A 19,234-nucleotide genomic window follows, 5' to 3' on the forward strand; every position below is an offset into this window, starting at 1 on the left:
AGAAAAAAGACCTTGCTCTTCTTATCTAGATTGCTTAGACATGTGATAGAATGAGATACTTTTATCAACAATATGGGAGTTTATCAAAGTTTCCCGCCAACAGTTGACTCACACATTGCTTTCCATTTGATCTTCTTGAGTAAATTATTGATCAAGGCTTCACTAAACTATTCATCTTGTCATTGTACCTCCAAGTATCCATGAACTTCTCTTTCTCTATGACTTGTTCACCCTTTATCAAGTTCCATCCCACCTCTACGAATATTTTCACTTTGTACTTTGGATTTTATCAATAGCGATAAAGCATCCTTCATATCAACATTACCTTAAAACAAACTAACATATGCATTTATTGAGCAATAATGAGAAATATTTTTCACTAAAAGTTGCACTTCAACTTTTAATTGAAGAGTCTCAGGGTTCCTACGCCAACTTCGGACAGGAAATATCATGAGCAATTATGGCATTAATAGTCAATGTCAACTTAACAAGTCTCGTCAAACTCCAAACGAATTTTGAATGGAAGTATCTAAGCTCACCTCATGAGAAAAAAAAAAGTAATAGAGTTACAATTTTGACCCAATAAAGAAAAAGAAACCACGAGACCCCCCTTCCCAAATACAAGAGGAACCAAAAAGTTGCAGAGTACATTTGGTTCAGTATTTTGAAAGTCTATTAGGAAAATACAAAACAATTTAGCTTAGAAGATTTTGGGTAAATGCAAAAGCCGTTTAGTAAATTATGCTTTAAAAAGCAACTTTGAGAGAAATGCCATTTAGTAGAAAACACATTTGAAAAGCTTTTGGGTGAGTAATATTAGTTTTTTAATTTGTATTTGTTTAAAATTAAATAAATAACATATGCAACTTTTAAATATAAATTTTGACAATAATGCTAAAAAAATCAAATATATGTAAATGCTAAAAAAAAATCAAATATATGTAAATGCTAAAAAAAATCGAATATATATAATTAAAAAAAAAAGGATGAGTCTTTGTAGAAGTCCTAAAACTTGTCACGAAAATGCAATTGAGTCTTAAAACTTGCAAAAAGTGCAATCAAGTCCTAAAACTTGTCAAATTGTTTCAATCGAATCCTAAAGTTAACACCATTAACTTTTTTAAAGGAAAATGTTGACGTGACATTTAAAATTAATTTTTATTTTTCACATGGCTTTTTTAATTATTTTTTATTCAATTTAAAAAAATAGATTTAAAAACTAAAAAGAAAAGCTAAATTTTATTTTTTTAATTATTTAAAAAAAAGGCAGCTCAATTGAAACAATTTTTAAATCTAATTTAAATAAAAAAAAAAAATTTAAAAAAAACACATGGAAAATAAAATTTAATTTTAAATGACACGTTAGCATTTTCCATTAAAAAAGTTAATGATGTTAACTTTAAGACTCGATTAAAACAATTTGACAAGTTTTAGGACTTGATTGCACTTTTTACAAGTTTTAAAACTCAATTGCATTTTCGTGACAAGTTTTAAGATTTCTATTACATTTATCCTTTAAAAAAAAAAAAAAAAACTTAACCCTTCCCTAGTCTAGCAAAAGGCTACAGCCATCAACAAACCAAATCTAGCGCTAGTGACTGTCGGTTGAAGCCGCTCAAGGTTCAACGACCTCCAGTGAGGGTCACGTGACCTTGGCGAAGGCCGCTGAAGGTCACCCAACCTTAGGCGACCTTGATCGATGGTCGCTAGCACCAAATCTGGCTCATCAACGACCATAGCTCTTTGCCAGACTAGCAAAGTGTTGGTCTTTTTTTTTAAAGTTATAAATATTTGATTTTTTAGCTTTTTTTAGCATTAAAAAAATGAGGGCAAAATCGTAAATTCGAAAAATTGGTGAGAGTAGTTTTGAAAGAAAAATATGAGTTTCAGTATTTGGCCAAAAAAAAAACTCAACTAGCATAGGGCTTTCAACTATATTAATGCTGGTTTCACTTGAAAATTACTTCAAATTAATTGTCAAACAGTCCAACATTTTTCAAGAAACTTTGAAGGTCGAAAGCCTGTACCCCTCCAAGAAAAATAGAAAACACAGAAGGCAAGAGGAGCCCGCCGTAGTGGCTCAATTGAAAAAAAAGAAAAAAAAAGAAAGAAGGGAACGAAAGGAAGTAGCACTGGGGTCGGAATCTCAAAATACGCATGAACACAGGGACCGAAACGCAAAAAGGCCACAACCTCGAAGTGAGGCATTAGGGTTTTCGCGTTCTTGAGGCCGACTCTATAAATTTTCCCACGCAGTCGACCCAGAACCAGCCCGCCTCACTCGCTCCTCTTCCCCCTTCTTCGTCTTCTTCGTCTTCGTTTTCGATTTGGGTTTTGAGAAAGCGCGGCCTCCATTAATCCCAGGCGAGATTTGAGGGGGGGCTCGTTTTCCCCCGTGCTCGTCTGATTCATGGGAGGCCCAGATCAAAAGGTTTTGCCTCTGGGAGCTTCGCTGATGACGCCCGTTCCTTGCTCATCTCGGGCGTTCTATTAGTAGCTTTCCCATACATGTATTTATATCTTCCGATTCTCAAAAATCGATTTTGTTTCTTTTTTCTTGGGTTGTTGTTCTGCGTTCCTGGTCGAGGGATGAGGATGAATCCATGGATGGATGCGACGTTTGAAGACGAGATCTGTTTCGAACGCCGGCTGGAATTTTTGCGTACGTAGTCGTGACGTCTTATGATTGATTGGACAAGAAAACACCAAAAAAAATAATTTCCCTCATAGAGGAAAATGCATTTTTCTGACAAATGTTTTTTCAAAAAACAATTTTCACCATGAAATTTTTTCTAAAAGCAAACATACCCTTAATTTCAAATGTTGCAAACGATGCACACGAAAACACAAGATTCAGTGAGATCATCCCAAATGATACTCACAAAGACACAAGACTCAGACTCCAAAATGACCATGGTCCGATTTCTCTTGCCGGGCTGGAACGCATACTTCGCGACCGACGTTTTTTGGGGGAAAAGGCAATCCAATGCGATTTCATTTCTCATTTCTCAGCTCCACCATATATAACCACACATCTATTGCAAACATCTGATAACGGAACTCGTGAAACAACGTGTGAAAGCATCTCTAAACGACGTACGCAGGCCCATTACGTTAGCAACAGTGCAGACGACAAGAGACGGATGAGCAACAGAGCACGAATTGCTCAGCTCCGTAAAGCAGATCCCCGACAGCTTTTTCCCTTCAATTCTGCTCGCTAAACCTGTTTCTAGCTCAAGAGAGTAGCTGTGGAGATTCGAAATTTCGTGTCCATTTGGAAGCCGGACGTCGGCCTTGGAAGGTATTGTGCCGGCGTCGGTTCCCGGGCAGGGCCCCGGCTGCCACTTAGCCTCCTCGTCCCCGTTTTATCTGTCTCCCTAATCTTCTCTCTGTCTCAATGATCAAAATAAATTTACCTCGATAATTGCGAGAAAAGAGGGCGTGACGACTGGCTATTCCAATTCTTTTCATCGGGGATGAGCTCGGTGGACTATTCATATGAAGGTCTCAAATTCAAGGATATTTCGAAACAAAGTCAAGTACAATTGCGGGTGAGGACACATGATTGAGGAAGTAGGGTTTCGCAACCTACATAATAAAATTAAAAAAAAAAACAACAACAACAACAAAGGAAACATCAAGAAAATGGCTCCATTTCAAGGGAATTTTCAAAATTTTGACTTTCTATCGACATAAAAAAAAAACTTTCTGTGTAATTTTTTGCATCCTAAATGATGTTGAAAATGCATTAAGACGTCTTTTCTTATTGTGTTTCAACATTTATGTCACTTTCTTAGCACATAAATTTTGGCCCTATGATCTTTCTTGCATTTCATGAAACTTAGGGATCAATTCGCCAATAACGACAAAAGTTGACCACTATCTCATAGTACTACATTTCTCTGCATTTAGAAATTATTATTTAGGAATTGTATGTTCACACTATGTTTCATAGTACTGCATTTCTCTGCATTTAGAAATTATTATTTATGAATTGTATGTTCACACTACGTTTTATTTCATTTTTTTGTTAGAATGTTTGCATTGAGTTCAAACATAGGTGATCTTGTGAATTTTTTTTTCATTTTTTAAATTGGACTCTAAACTCATTGAATTCTTAAAACTTAGCTAGTTTGAAGCTAGTCCCTTCAAGGTATTCGACCACACTCCTTTTACTTTGGCCTAATCAAAATTTCCATGTGTCATATACATCTTTTAAACTCCGTTTGTTTCATGAAAAAATAAACAATTTGAAAAATATTTTCTTAAAAATGATCGCTTATATCGCTTAAAATAATTAGTCAACTGAAAATATTTTTATTATCAACAACAATTTATATTTAAACAATTTCATGGATGATGAAAATATTGTTTGTTCATTCATTTTTATGAGTGATATAAGTTATCATCTTTAAAAAAATGTTTTCAAAATCATTCATTTTTCATGAGATAAACAAAGCCTAGAAAGATTTTTACTAAAGGTCAAATGCTGCGTTTGGTTGTCCAGATTTAGATTAGAATAAGATAGGATAAAGAAGAATTTGAAATCCTCAAAATATCCTCCAAATTGGAGAAATAATCTATCATATGTTTGGTGCAACTTAAGACAAGATTTGAAGTCTTCAAAAATCTTCAACATAACAAATATCCCATCATATTCAACAAGCGGTCTCAAGCCTTCCACAATCATTGATTGTATTCTCGATTGGGATGGGATAAATGATGGTGAATTATTTGAGGATATATATTGTTGCGAAAGAAATTAGGGGGAACCTTCTCAAAAGAAATTTAGAAAATCAAAATCTGATAATGATTAAGTTGAGGCCAAAGAAACCAAACTTCGAAGGAGCAAGAGGTCACTAATTAAAAAATCTTTCAGACCTAATTTGCTAAAAAGTGAGGCTCAAACGTTTCAAGAGACAATGTCAACATCAAATAATCCTTACTAGAATAAAAATTGTTGACAATGAGATTGATTCTATCATAAGTAATCACTTTGGGAACTGGTTAATTATCCATTAGGATATAAATCAATTGGATATAAATATGAATCTTAAAAAAGAAGCATAAAGTTGATGGTTCCATAAATAAGTATAAAGTACTTTTTATTGGTAAAGGGTTTAGACAAAGAGATAGTTTATACTACTTTAATACTTATTCACTTATACATCAGTTAGGATGTTGATTGATATGACTTTATTATACAATTTGCAGATACATTTGAAAACAACATTCTTAAATGGTGATCTCAATGAGGAAATTCATATGGAACAACTTGAAGGATTCAAGGTCAAAGGACAAAAACACAAAGTGTGTAAACTTGTCAAATTATTGTATGGACTTAGATAAGCTCCTAAACAATGGCATGAGAAGTTTGACTATGTGATAATCTAAAATAGGTATGCAATCAATGAGTAAGACAAATATATGTATACTAAATCCATGTTAGTTTGATGTGTACTTATTTATCTATATGTCAATGACATGCTAAATTATGAAGATAACACTAAGTTATCAAAACCACCAAAAATTTTCTCAAGAAGAACTTTGAGATGAAAGACTTAGGTATTGCAGAAGTTATATTAAGCATCACAATTCTAAAGAATTATGACGGTCTAGGTTTAACACAATCTTATTACATTGAAAAGGTAAATAAGAATTTTAAAGGGTTTAGCATTAAAGAGGCAAATAATCATTTTCTTCCACACTTGACTTTAAAAAGAATATTGGAAACAATATCAAACAATTGCAATACTCTCAAGTGATCGGCGGCATCATGTACATCATGAACTGCACTAGACCGAGTATTGCGCACTTGATAGGAAACTAAGCTGCTATAGAATTAGTCTTGGTAATGAGCATTAGAATGTGCTTTTGAAAGTGTTGGGTTATTTTCAAAGAACCAATTACTATGTTTTGCAATATGACAAATATCCAACTATTTTTGAAGGCTACTATGATACCAACTAGATTTATAATTCCGATTAATCGAAATCGACTAGCGAATATGTTTTCAAGCTGAGAGGAGCCATAATATCATGGAAATCCTCTAAGCAAACTCTAATAGTGCAATCCACAATTGAAATAAAGTTTGTTCTTTTGGATAAAGTCGGACTTCGACAATTTTTAGATGATGTTCTATTATGGCCAAAACCTATGCCTCCAATATGCATTCATTGTAACAATCAAGCAGTAATTGCAAGAGGATCAAATGTGATATATAACAGTAAGTCTAAACACAATCATTGCAAACAAAATACCATAAGATAGTTGCTCTTGAATTGAATATTTTCTATGAACTTTGTGAAGTCAAAGAAAAATATCATGGATTCATTTACAAAAGGTTTGTTGAAAGAGCGGGTAAACTGCATATCAGGGGGAATGGAGTTAAAAGCCTTAACCCAATAAGAGGTGCCAAGGTGAAAACCTAACCTACTAATTAGAAATCTCATGGACTAGGTTTAATAGGACAACACAAATTTTGGAAACTCTAGTGTGCACATTTCTCACAATTCTATGATGCAATAATGCTTTCTACAGCGTTTTAAGGATCTGGTATCCGTTTAATGATTCATATAACTAAGAATTCAACATTCCATTAAGGTATGGTAGAATACTTTTACTAAGAATGCATCTACAAGTATGGAGTTGGCCGACTCTGTAAAAATCTTTGAAGTTTAAATTTCTAAAACATGCATGAATTTGAAAAGGTTCAAGGCTACAAGAATGAACACAATCGAGAACCAATCTTGATTCGGAGATATTATGTGTAAGGTCTATTGTCTAAGCTTACATCATTATATAGAGATTTAGACTTAGTAACTAGTTAAGTATGTCCATAGGCTTTCACTAAAAATATTCAAAGCTAAAGATACCTATCGTAATGCAGCATACTTCCGTAGGCACACTTAGAATTGCTCGAGTCAAAATATTTTGTTAATCCATTAATGTGGGGGATTGTCGTAATTATGGTAGGTTAGTGAATCTACAAAAGTAAGCAAAACGAGATATGTCTCTTCAGTTCAACGAGATATGACTTTTCAATTCATATATCTCTTGAGTCCATGCATCTTTTGGATTCATGTATTCACTTAATTCATGCATTTCTTTAGTTTATATATATGTTGGATTTTTGTATCTATTTAATTTATATGTATTTTCATTATATGACTTCTCAAACTCTAAAAAGTAATTTGAACTTCTTCATTCCAAGAATCACGTACATCCCCTCATTTCAATTTTTCTCTAAGTGTGCCAATTTTAATAAGTGATTGACAAAATCCTATTTGCATAGTGCTAATTCAAATGGTTTTGAGGTGTTGTCTATAATGAGGCATAGTTTGTGAAGCTGCTTCACATCATTGGCAAGAACTAATCATTTTAAGGAGATTCAATTAGCCATACCTTACCTCCTGTTTATTTTTGTTATCATTTTTTCGAAGTTATTATTTTCAATTATAACAAATAGTGTTGCATATTCTTCCTCCAATACGTTATTTCTTTTATAATTTTCCAACAAATTCAAGTGCCATGAACTTACTGACCATTTGTTGATTTGATCAAAGGGTTCACCCCTTTGGACATGTTCCCAACTCAAATTGTGAACATGGAAGGATTCACTATCAAACATGATTCGTTGGGGAGCACGTTCTATTTTGAGCATGAATCCTCTGTGTTTGATTTCAATTTGTCATTAGGCATGCTTTGGATTGTTACTATAACTAGCTTTATTTTTATTTTGATCTCCTTGATTGTGACTCGTTCCAATGTGGACATTTGATAGATGTAATTAGTATGATTTTCCTAATATAACAGTATTTTAGCCATTGTAAGAGTGACAAACAAATAATACTCAAGCGCCTAAGCCCTAAAGAAATCAAAGCCCCAGAATATGATGGCAAAGATTCCCTGAGATATAGAACTTCAATAAAGACTGGGATCCAGCAAAGAAAATACAAGGGATCAACTGGAGGTTTTTCAAGTTCATCCTACATTATGCCCTCGTAAGGAACATTTAACTTCTCTAGTAAATGAATGGTGTGGAATCAAGATGGCTAATGTTGGGACCTTTCAAGTTCTTGTCTCTTTCCCATTGTTTTGATCTAAATTTGGAATAAAAATAAGATCACTCAATGACTTCCTGAAATTCTTTCCTGAGCTCAATCAATCCCCAACACTAATAGATGCTAGTTGGGGGCCCATCTGCTTAACCCAACCCCAATCTAAGTAGATGGGGGTTGGGCTCCAAGTTCCAACTCGACCTTGTGGTCTTATTATTTGAGTAAAATTCTAGTTTAAGTTGCTTTCCTAATTAGTGTAGTTTCCCAAATATAAGTACATTCCCTGACTTAAATAAGCTTCTTATTATAAGTAGGTTTTTGATTTGAGTAAATTTCTTGATTAAATAGGTTTTCTTATTTGAATAGGTTTCCTGGTAGATATCTTAATTTGAGTAAGTTTCCAATTTAAGTTGATTTCCTAATTAGTGCAAGTATCCTAGTTTAAGTAGGTTTTCTAATTTGAATATGTTTTCTAATTTGAATAGGTTTCCTAATTCAAGTTGGTTTTTCTAGTTAAGTAGTTTTCTAATTTATATTTCAAACTTTAATGTTCTCCTCCTAGTTTTGATTTAGTTAATGTTTATTTTTCATAATAGGTTGAGATTTATTTTCTGTTGCTAGTTTGATCATGTTGCATGAAGAATTTAGCTCTCGTGACATAGATCAATTGAGTTTTTAATTCAATAAAAACATGTTTAGTTATGTATAGCTAACAGGGGTCTTCTCCCAGGGTTTTATAATTAGGCTTTGTTCAAACTTTCCAAAATCTATGGTTTGTAAGAGTAAGGTGGGCTTCCACACCTTACTTAGCTCGTAACTCACCTAGAATAAGTTAGTAATAATTCTAATATGAATTTGATCAAAAAATGAATGAGAAACAAAGTGGCAATTGGCAATCCCACCTTGCAAGAGAGTTATTCGCACCTTCCTAGCAATATGTTGACCCTCTCGAATTTCACCTAGGTAGGGTCTATGCACACATTCTCATAGCAAATAATTTTCACGACTTAGTGGAGCTTTTTCACTTCCTCCATCGTAACACCGCAACTTTATGTCGCTTCTCCTCCTCATCACAGCATGTTTGCCTTTTTCTTGTCCCTTTGCCACGGCCTTATGCCGCCCTCTCCTTCTACCAGCCGATCATCATCAACCGCCATTGCCGCTTGCCCGTGCTATAGCTAGGGCTTTCCATCTGTTGTTGACCAGCACTCGTCTATACTACTTAAGTACTTGTGCGAATATTAAGATAATCTTTATTTGCTTATTTGAAAAGGCAAGACATGGAATCAATGATGTGAGATTTTGTGAGACTATTATCAACGGTTATAAAAACTTAAACTATTAAATGAATGCATAGTTTATTATTTAAATATTCTAACAAATGAATTTAGTTTGATATTCAAAACAAGGCTATTTTCCAAACACCTTAGATTGCATTTAGCCATTTGGGTAAATTGACCAAATAAGATAAGATATGATTTCTAATATCGTAAGAATTGCTTGATATATCACGAAATAAAAAATGTGAAAAAAAAAATCCTCAAAATGAGAAAAAAAAAAAGTAAAAAAGAAAGGAAAGGAAAGGAAATGGAACTACTTTCTGTGCGGCGGAAGCATTGGCCACTGGCATCTGAGGTATGCAATAAACCAAGGGGTGCTCCATCATGAGATTTGCTTGCACAGAGGAATGGCGCTCGTTTTTCAAAATTCCTTCTAGACTTGATTTTGATTCAAAACATCTCTTACAATTGATCACTTTGGTCCGACATCCCTATGAACACGTCACCGTTGACGATATTGGCTAACCAATGATCACCGCTCATCAACTTGCACGTCGTCTTTTTTGGAAGCATTTCATTCCCAAAACCCCAATACCCGCGCACGCATAAAAGATATTTGAAGGCTTCAAATTGCCCCAACTTTACTGTTCAAAGAATAAGGATTAGAGTTTCTCCAGCGTAGATATGAAAAATGGAACTGAGAATCAAACGTTAGAAGAGAGCAGCAATGAGAACATGGGTAACTTAAGTTAACTCCGTTAGGGGCTTTCTTACATGGGAGAAGTACGGCTCAAGTTCGCAGTGGTTTTTCGACCAAAAAACCCCTAAGAAAGGCTCAAAATGGTCATGCGACAAGTATATTTCGGTTGGCCACCATTCATTTTAGATTATACAATCAGGTAGCAATTCCCCTTACGTCACATTCATAGCAGGTAGCTTTATGGCTGCATCTTCGTCTTGGTAATATGAGTAGATAGGTTGCTGAAACGAAGAAATTTGCAACCCAACAGGGAATTCTGGCTTTATGTTTTGTACATGAAACATAAATAGTTACTACCGTATCTGGAGAATTGGAGGAAAATTTGCGATCCATCTCTTTCAATACTTTAAAAGTCGGATCTTCATGAATTTCTCAAACATAAAGTGCTAAAACTTCTACAAAAATTAGGTCTCAAGGAGGGGAAAGTGTAATAAGTCTACTTGTTGTATAAGTGGGCAAAGGTGAAGAGAAAGAAGCCCGCCATCTGCATTAATAAAGAAAGCTTTCAGAAAAATATGCAAGACTGTAGAGAGAAATAGTGTCAGTCAACTGAGACTCTACAATGATGAGATCAAATTAACAATCATTCAGGCCCCAATAAAAGGTCAAGCTTAGGAGCATTCACAGTTTGATTGGATTGATTTTGAGAGGAATTTGAATTTTTTACCAAACAAATGTGGAATTTATAGGGTACCAAAACTTGCAAACAAAAACCAAATCAAAATAATGAAAATTAACCATATTGCTTTTACTTTGAATCAAACAACTATCACAGAGTCTAATCTTCCCCCCACAAATAGCAATGTAATCTAAGCTTGATGAAGCACACTGTTTGCAACATATGACCAAATGATCTTCAAGTGATTTAAATATTTTATATAAACAGAAAAAAGAAGTTGTATTCATATTAAAAATCAACAAAGCAGAAGTTTTGTAGGGCTACGTTTTGCAAATTGCTTTCCAGCTTTTACTTTCAGCCTCCCCTATCCCACGCAAAACTTGACAATGAACAGGAAAGTCTAGTTTCCAGAAAAGGAAAAGGAAAGTCTCACTCGGATGCTTCTGTTTATGTACAACTACACAACCATAAAAGTGATGCCAATGGTGAGAGTTTCGTAATCTAATTAACTAGGAGCAGAGTGGGAACACTTCATAGATGGATAAAAGCATATGCAGCGTTTGCAAATCCTTTAGTCTGATGCCCAAAAAGAGAGGGTTTTACCACCGCATTGGAAAAGTGTAACATAGATAAAGGTTTTGCACAAAACAGTAACAAGAGACCAGTGGGTCAAATGATCATACCATAGAGAATGCTGCACCATAATAGGGATAGGCAGCTGGAATAAATCTTTCATACTCGTTGTGTCTGAAAGGTCGTACTGGAATCTGCAATGGAATGTTTTCAAACAAAAGCAATAAGACTGCTGCCTGAGCCACATCATCTTTCAATATGATAAACAGCAAAATCATAAAAAGCAAACAAACAGCAGATGACAAGGATTTATGCTAGCATGATTAAGTTTGATTAATTTTTTTTCTTTCTTAGAATATAGAACTTTATTGATACACAAATAGGTAAGGTCCAACAGGAATAGAAAAGAATGACAAACTGATAGCACAAAAATAATGCTCAAATTCAATGGCAAAAAGGCACTGAAGATGCATTCTTGGTATGTAGAAAATATCTTCTTGTTTTGACAACAATTTTTTGCTTAAAGCCTTTTTATAAGGCAATAAAGTCATCGTTGACCATCTATAACTCAAGCAGGAGGTAGCTCTATCAGGCATCACTGCACAAATGGGTTTCAGACAGTGGGTTGCTTTTTGTCATTTTTTCCCTTCAAACAGGACCTGTATAAGCATGTTCTTGTAACAAGCAAGAGCTACTACAGTTTAGAGTTGTCGACTACTACTTTGCACTGTGCAAATTACATCTTCTTGGCAGTTGCTACTGGCAAGTACCCATACCAGGATGCTTATTTCAAAGGTAAAAAAATCCCACCATCTCTCACAAAGAAATGAAAATGTCTTCCAAACGCTAACATAGTGGATTACAGACAAATAAATGGTTCACAAGCTCACACAAAAGAGAAGTGCAAATAAGCTACAAGTAATATATCTAAGACGAATGAGTCAAATACCTGCTTGGATAGGGACAAGCTAGTGTATCCAAGCCTTTGGTATTCAAGCTTGAACTGGAAAACACCATAGACATCTGGAACCTTAAATGAAGTAGAATACACACCCTGCAGGAAGACATGATAACAGTCAATAAAATTTCTGGAATGAGAAAAGGCAGTTGGTGAAGTATTACTGAAAGTTATATCACCTTTTTGTCGGTAGATAAAGTTTTCAGAACATAAGGGCTCATCATGTAAAACTGAACTTGAACATCATCTGAAACATATGGTTCCCAGCTGCTTCCAGACCATTCGTATATCTCAACGGAGTATTCCTACAACATAAAAAAAGTGGAATTTTGCTTTTCAAAACCCAGCCCATCTTTCTTCTTAGACATTACAATCAGAAGGAATAAACTTACCAGGTCATCAGTGATCCTATACATCGCAGGTTCATCAGCTTCCCCAACTAGATTGTGCTTCACATTCACAGCCTATGAATAAGGAAATTTTTAAGGTGATGAGGTAGAAACAGAAAATAAAATTGCAGCAACGAACAATAACTAAGCATCATCCTATTGCGCTTGACCAAACAAAGACACCCTGTGCACTCTATTGTCAAATATGACCAAATTATCTGAGAACTAAAAAGTAATCCGGATGAAACCTTCTCTGGTTGAATTCCCAGATAGAACCATAAGGCATTTTACCACTCCACAGATGACACAAATAAACCTCAATTTCACCAACAAGAATAACTTATACCAGAAACGTACAGCCACTCTATTTATTCTGAATGTCTCACCTTCAGATGTCCTCTCTCATGGAATATCCATTTGCTAATTTCAGTGAGGAACTGCTCGTTTCCTGCTTTCTCATGCCTGTTTGAACAAAGGCATACTCATCAAATTCCTGTACCGGGTGCAGATTGACAATATTCCTGAAGTAATGCACCAGTATAATATCATCTAAAATCATTTTGTACATCTTAAGCACACGTCATTCTGGGCAACAAAGTAAACGGAAAATAACGCACCACATTGAAGACCCTCGAGTATATAATAGTTAACATCCAAAGTCTGCAATTCCACATTATGGCCCAACATGAGCAGTCCAAAATGATGAAAATTGCCTTCCTAAAGCAGTGGATGGGTCACAGCTATAAATTACAAAGAACTCTCTGAAGTCTAAGCCTGATTGACAGATCCTACATATAACAGTATAGATAATACATACATACACTACAGAATTTGAAATGCATCATCAGACAGCTTAAACATTCCGTTCAAATCATATAGAAAACAGTTTTGACACATTAAGACCACCAAGACCAATGACTATCTGACCGAAATAAGCAGATTATACACTATCACTTATGAACACAAAGCCATACAACTTCAATTAAACTTTCCTTAACTTTGTTGGTATTGCAGCATGCCAATTTTTTCCTGAAATTTCAGTAACATATTCAAATAACATGACCACATGACAATATACATACTAGCACAGATTTTCCCAACCAGCAAGCAAGAAGACTGACCATGCCAGCAATGCTAAGAGAAACTCGCTCAGTCTTCATCAAGTCACTACAGCACTCAAAAGAAACCAACATCTCCTTCATATTGATAAAAGGTGTTTGAGAGCACAAGGTCTCAAGGGACTTGGGGAGATCACCAAAACTTCTCACCAAAAACAACCTCAACCCAGCAGTGCAAAAATCCTATTCTAATCTGAACCCGTGACAGACAAAGGTCACACATGGAGCAACCATACCATCTCATCAAACCTCAAACTCTACAGACTGAATTTTCCTTTTATTCCCTTAACATCATATGAGGTAACATAAGCTTTCTTAAACATGCATCTATAGCCAGGGACCGACCTAAATACACAATAGTGGGGAACTTTGAATAAATTCAAGTTTTAATTCAACATTTTGACCTAAAATTAAATTTTGCCCCCATTAATTTTCCAAAAATGTATATAGCTAAGTCAACATTCAACATTTTCATTTCAATGTGTCCCCACAAATTGATAAAACTTAATAAACAACTCTGAAGTTATCAAATTGTAGCTGCCACAAACAAATCAAACCCATTATAAATTCCTTTTTATCGGAATCTTCAGGGCAAGAACACCACTCGAATTATTAACATGATTGCATTTGATTAATTTGTAATCATTGATCAAATTTTACCCCCACTAAAAAGAAAAAAAAAAAAAAAAAAAAAACTATATCTATCCCTGTCTATAACGGATTCTCTTCCTCACCCTGCTCCTTTTTTTCTGGGATTAGTAGTAAGGAAACTCCATAGGATGAGTGGATTCATGCTCCAAGGAAAGATTGCATACATATTGAAAATAAAGCAGGCTTCCCAAACAAAACAGTAACATACACATCCTACTATGGTAAAATATCCATAACAATAGTTGTATCACACATTGTTGCATATTTAAAATGCCAATCAGAAAGAAAGACCAAAAAATAAAAAGAAGTTGTAGCCTCAACTCACCTGGTTGAGCTCCCAGCCTTCTGCACACTAGATCTGAACAATCTGATAAACAACCAGATATCAGCTTAGAATATGTAAAGACGGAAAGGACAAATTAGATCCATAATTTTGCTACGTACCGATTGCTGAATAAACTCAATGAGCCGGTAATCAATACTCTAGCATTGTTTCTCGCCTGAAATTCAAGGCATATAAAGTGAGAAATAATGTTGGACTGCTTGCTACTATAGAAACAAATCAACCACTTCAAATGCAGGTTTACTGGTAAGAGTGAAGAAGTCTAGTATATAGAAGCAAAGAGGGAAGCCCAATGAGAAACGAGCCTTCCCTTTGGCACAGGCAGAGAGAGAGGGATCCTAGAATCAAGGAATTCAGAGACAACAAGCAAAGGAATTTCTAACTAATGGACTTCACAAGAAAAGAATCAGGACAAAAGGCTGAGACTATTGAGGAAATGCTCAACTGAATCCAATGTCCCCTCATGCCGCAAATTGGATGAGGAATAAAAGGACAAGTAGAATTATATGCATGTCAACATGCATCTCAGTTAAAATTATATGCAATGTCATTTCTTTCACTCAAAAAGTTACTCGAAAGACACTTCTTTCTGCCAAAAGAATTGGCAGAACCCCACATATATTATGCAGTGCAAGTCCAACTTCCTCTCTGACCCCAAAAGAATGAGTCCACTTCCTCATCCCAACCTTTAAGAGTCCTACACTCAGTATGGCCACGAGCAGCTACAAAGTCAAGCTAACCTTCTCACGCATACAATTTAGAAACTGAACACAGTTCTACAGTAATGTACTGGCACGTTGCAAGAAAAAACTGTGAGTATTATCACAACCCTAAGCATGATTCTAGTATTTGAAAAAAAAAAAAAAAAAAACCATGTTAGATCAATAATATTCTTAAAGCAGACTACATAATCATACTATAAAAAATTTTGTAGCCACGGCACAAAAACTATATGGCAATAAAAGACCTGTCTAAGAGATATCGTTCAAGAAGATATTCAGTGGAGAATTCAGCTATTTTAGTAAGTACTTCAGACATTCATTGCATCGATGAGAAACATCCCAGCAGTCTACTCACATCAAACAGGAGTAATTTCTCTAATATGTCTAAGCATACAAAGGAAATGTGAGAGGATAAACCTAGGGAACAATATAAAGTAAAACTTAACGTATCCACCAAAACAAAAAGTACTTCTTGAGAAAGCCAATTGACAAACTCATCCACCAAAAAGAGAAAATATCAAGTCTAATATCTCCAATGTTGTTCCAACTCCTCCAGCTAATTATCAATGTATTAAACATCAGCAGCCACATAACAATATTGTCAATTTAGAAAGCAAAACTTACACCCACACATTGTCCAATGCAAAACCAGTCTCCATGAATGATTAAATATAGGCAAACGTATGCTTTGTCTCGATAATGTGCAGACATTAGATCCTGTTTTTGTGAAATCCAGTTTCACTTAAAATTTACAGCAAAACTCTCTAGAAGAAGAACCAGGACATCAAGGGCATGGTGAAAGACCAAATTACGAGGTGCCAACCAGAACAATTCAACTAACCTGCACGACTGAAACCAGTGATACAGCAGATCCAGTAAGTGACGGCGGATTTGACAACTTGGACTTTGGATTTGCAGAGTAAGCAGAAGGAGAAGCCGCAAGAACCTTCAAGACCTATAAATGGTGCACAAAATACCAAAGTTGAAAAATTTCAATACCAAACATGAACTGAAAACAAACATTTCTAGATGACAGAAAATGCAAACTTGTAATAGCAAAGGAGAGTAACACATTACCAGATTGTTGGAAGGATTTAATGAATGTCCAATCCCCTGAAAAAGTACTGGAGCCTGGAACAATGGGAGTTTATTAGACAAAACCCTATCACATAACACAGAATATAGTCACTGAACTGAAGTCATAGTTAATATTGACAACATGTGTAAGACCTTCATCAGAAATCACTGGGACAGTACACTCACAAGCAAGCATCAATAAAATCATCTGAGGAGGATCTTTGCTTTATACCTTGTTATCATTATGACCAAGGACATGTCAAATATTTAAATACCGACTCCATTGACAAATTATAAAAAAAAAAAAAAAAAAAAAAGAAGCCAAAATAAGTAAAACAACTGCTATAACAGAAAGCACCTAAAGGAATTTTCACTAAAGAAAGATAGGACTTCAATCCTACACTAGCGTCATTACATCACATAAGCATAGCAACCATGAATCAGAACAACCTAACATCTAAGTCATGCACATAAATAACCCAAAAACAGGATCTTTAACTTGCCTCAATTTTCTTATCCCCTAGAATGACACTAGAATCAATGAAATCATCAGCAGCAATCAGTGTATGGTCTCCTTCTGTGTCCGAAACTGCATAGCCAATGTGATCAACAACCACAGCCAAAGGATCCTGCACCACCCGCAATGAAGATCAATCACTAAACCCAACATTCCGGCATCCAAATGCAAGGGCAAACAGATACCCGAACTACAAGCAACATGCTGCATTTGGAAATACCGAATAATACAACAGAAAACTCATGATGAAGTTGCTAGCGAAAATCTCTGAACGACAGAAAATCTGAAAAAACGCACAAAGCGATGCAGACCTCGTCGAAGTCAACTCCGCACTCGGTAGCGATTTCTCGAATCAAATCCGAAGCATTGGCATCGGCAGCAATGATCAGATCATGGCCCGAATCAACAAAATCCAGAATGGCAGCCTGGTCAAGAGATCCTCCAAAACCTATTTCACCGATCAAGCAAAAGCGATCAACATCCACCGATCGCAACACGTAAAATTGAAAAAAAAAAAGTGACAAACAGAAAATTCGGTCCATCGAACGACGCCCTTGCTGCACATCCAGATTCGCCCGAGCCGAGTTGGACTCGACCTCGGAAGTCAAAGAGAGAAACTCACGCTCGGTCGCGGGGCAGAAGAGGATGAGGCCGTCGTAGAGGTACTGGCCGTAGCGCTGGAGGCCGATCTTGGGGTCGTCGGCGAGCTTGAAGTCGAGGTCGTAGCCGCGGGACTGGAGGGACCGGAAGTAGAGGGAGTGCGACGACTTGGTGGCCAGGTCGTCGAGCAGGACGAGGACGCGCCGCCCCTTGGGGCTGTCGACGGACAGGGCGGCGGCGAGGAAGGGGAGGAGGAGGAGGAAGGAGATCAGCGCCAGGAGGAGGACCGCAGATCTCGCCGTCGCCGTCGCCATCGCCATCGCCGGTCGGGGGATTAGGGTTTAGGCCACGACGGTGCGATCTCTCTCTCTCTCTATCTCTTGACTCTCTGGTTGACTCTTCTGTGAGAGTTTGCAGTGAGGCGTGGGGCAAGAGAGAGTGAAGACGGGGAAGGAGGATGGAGGATGGAGAGAAACGGGGACGGGCGAGACGGTGTCGTTTTGGCTTTGAATGGAAAAACCAAACTGCAAAAGTCATGGCCTCCTTGGTCAAGCTTTTTTTAGAGAAAAAATCATAAAAGCAGCTTTTTGATTTTTCATTAATATCTAAAATAATAGGATTAGTATCATGAAATCTTAAATTAGTATATTTGTGATGAATTTATTATAAATTAATTATTTGATCACCAAAAATCTCAATTTGATATGCTAATGACGGATTAATCCAAATTAACTTTTTTTATCATACAAAATTCCAAACTAATATATTTGTGACGAATTTATTTTTTATTTTTTTTTTTGTAGAATCTTATTAATATCGTGAAAAATCACATAAATGAAGGGCAAAACCTAAAATGATATGCCCTCTCGACAATTCGATAATAAATTAAACAAATGGTAAATTCGTCATAAATATATTAGTTTGGGGTTTTGGGGATTAAAAATTAATTTGGGGTAAATTTATTATAGGTGTAGTAATTTGGTATTAATCCAAAATAATATCCCTAGTTTTAATAATTATATAAGAATTATATGTAATTTTACTTTCAAGAGTTTTGGATCTTTCGAGTTAAGAAAAAGTTGAAGCGCGACCATCACTGCTGACTAATAGCAAAAATCAATCCATGCCCACCTCGTTCAAGGGAAAATACATTTTCAATCCTACGGTTTGGGAGTAATTTCCTTTTAGTTTTTATACTTTATTTGGTCGCGATTCTGATTATTATAATATTATCCGATGATAATTTGTGATGGTGCAATCAAGTCTTTCATTAACTCCCTTCAACTCGATAGACATTTCCGACCTAGGGCTTACGGCCCATAGTGAGAAGATCTACGAAGAGAAAGTAGCACAGAATGGCTAATGAGAGGATCAAACTAAAAGACCTTAAATTAACACAAAAATGAATTTATTAGGAAACCAGCTTGATATGCTAATGCCATATTCCAATCAACTACTTTGGAATATGATAAGAGTTCCAAGAACAAGCCAACAACCCCTAAATCATAACTATACCAAAAGAATGCCCTCTCGACTACTGCATTGCGGACTATAAGTTTATGTTCAC

The 19,234-nt window shown here is 35.8% G+C and overlaps 1 protein-coding gene and 1 non-coding gene across 2 annotated transcripts; one reads left to right on the plus strand and one right to left on the minus strand.

Annotated features, from left to right (window-relative positions):
* The first annotated feature begins 2,357 nt into the window (after positions 1–2,357).
* LOC120296534 lies at positions 2,358–2,512 on the plus strand. Its single transcript, XR_005553482.1, has one exon. It is a non-coding gene; the product is annotated as a small nucleolar RNA snoR83 (small nucleolar RNA).
* A 7,806-nt stretch (positions 2,513–10,318) lies between these two features.
* Positions 10,319–18,117, minus strand: LOC104453501 (dolichyl-diphosphooligosaccharide--protein glycosyltransferase 48 kDa subunit). Its single transcript, XM_039317228.1, has 13 exons — positions 17,690–18,117; positions 17,379–17,515; positions 17,054–17,179; positions 16,551–16,604; positions 16,315–16,428; positions 14,853–14,908; positions 14,734–14,775; positions 13,026–13,101; positions 12,643–12,714; positions 12,430–12,555; positions 12,242–12,346; positions 11,403–11,486; positions 10,319–10,584 (listed from the first exon to the last, which is right to left on the minus strand). The coding sequence occupies exons 1-13, from the start codon at positions 17,985–17,987 to the stop codon at positions 10,537–10,539; spliced, it is 1,338 nt and encodes a 445-aa protein (XP_039173162.1). The 5' UTR covers positions 17,988–18,117; the 3' UTR covers positions 10,319–10,536.
* Between the last annotated feature and the right edge of the window lie 1,117 nt (positions 18,118–19,234).

Source organism: Eucalyptus grandis, chromosome 7 (genome assembly GCF_016545825.1).
Source record: "Eucalyptus grandis isolate ANBG69807.140 chromosome 7, ASM1654582v1, whole genome shotgun sequence".
Lineage (NCBI taxonomy): Eukaryota > Viridiplantae > Streptophyta > Magnoliopsida > Myrtales > Myrtaceae > Eucalyptus > Eucalyptus grandis.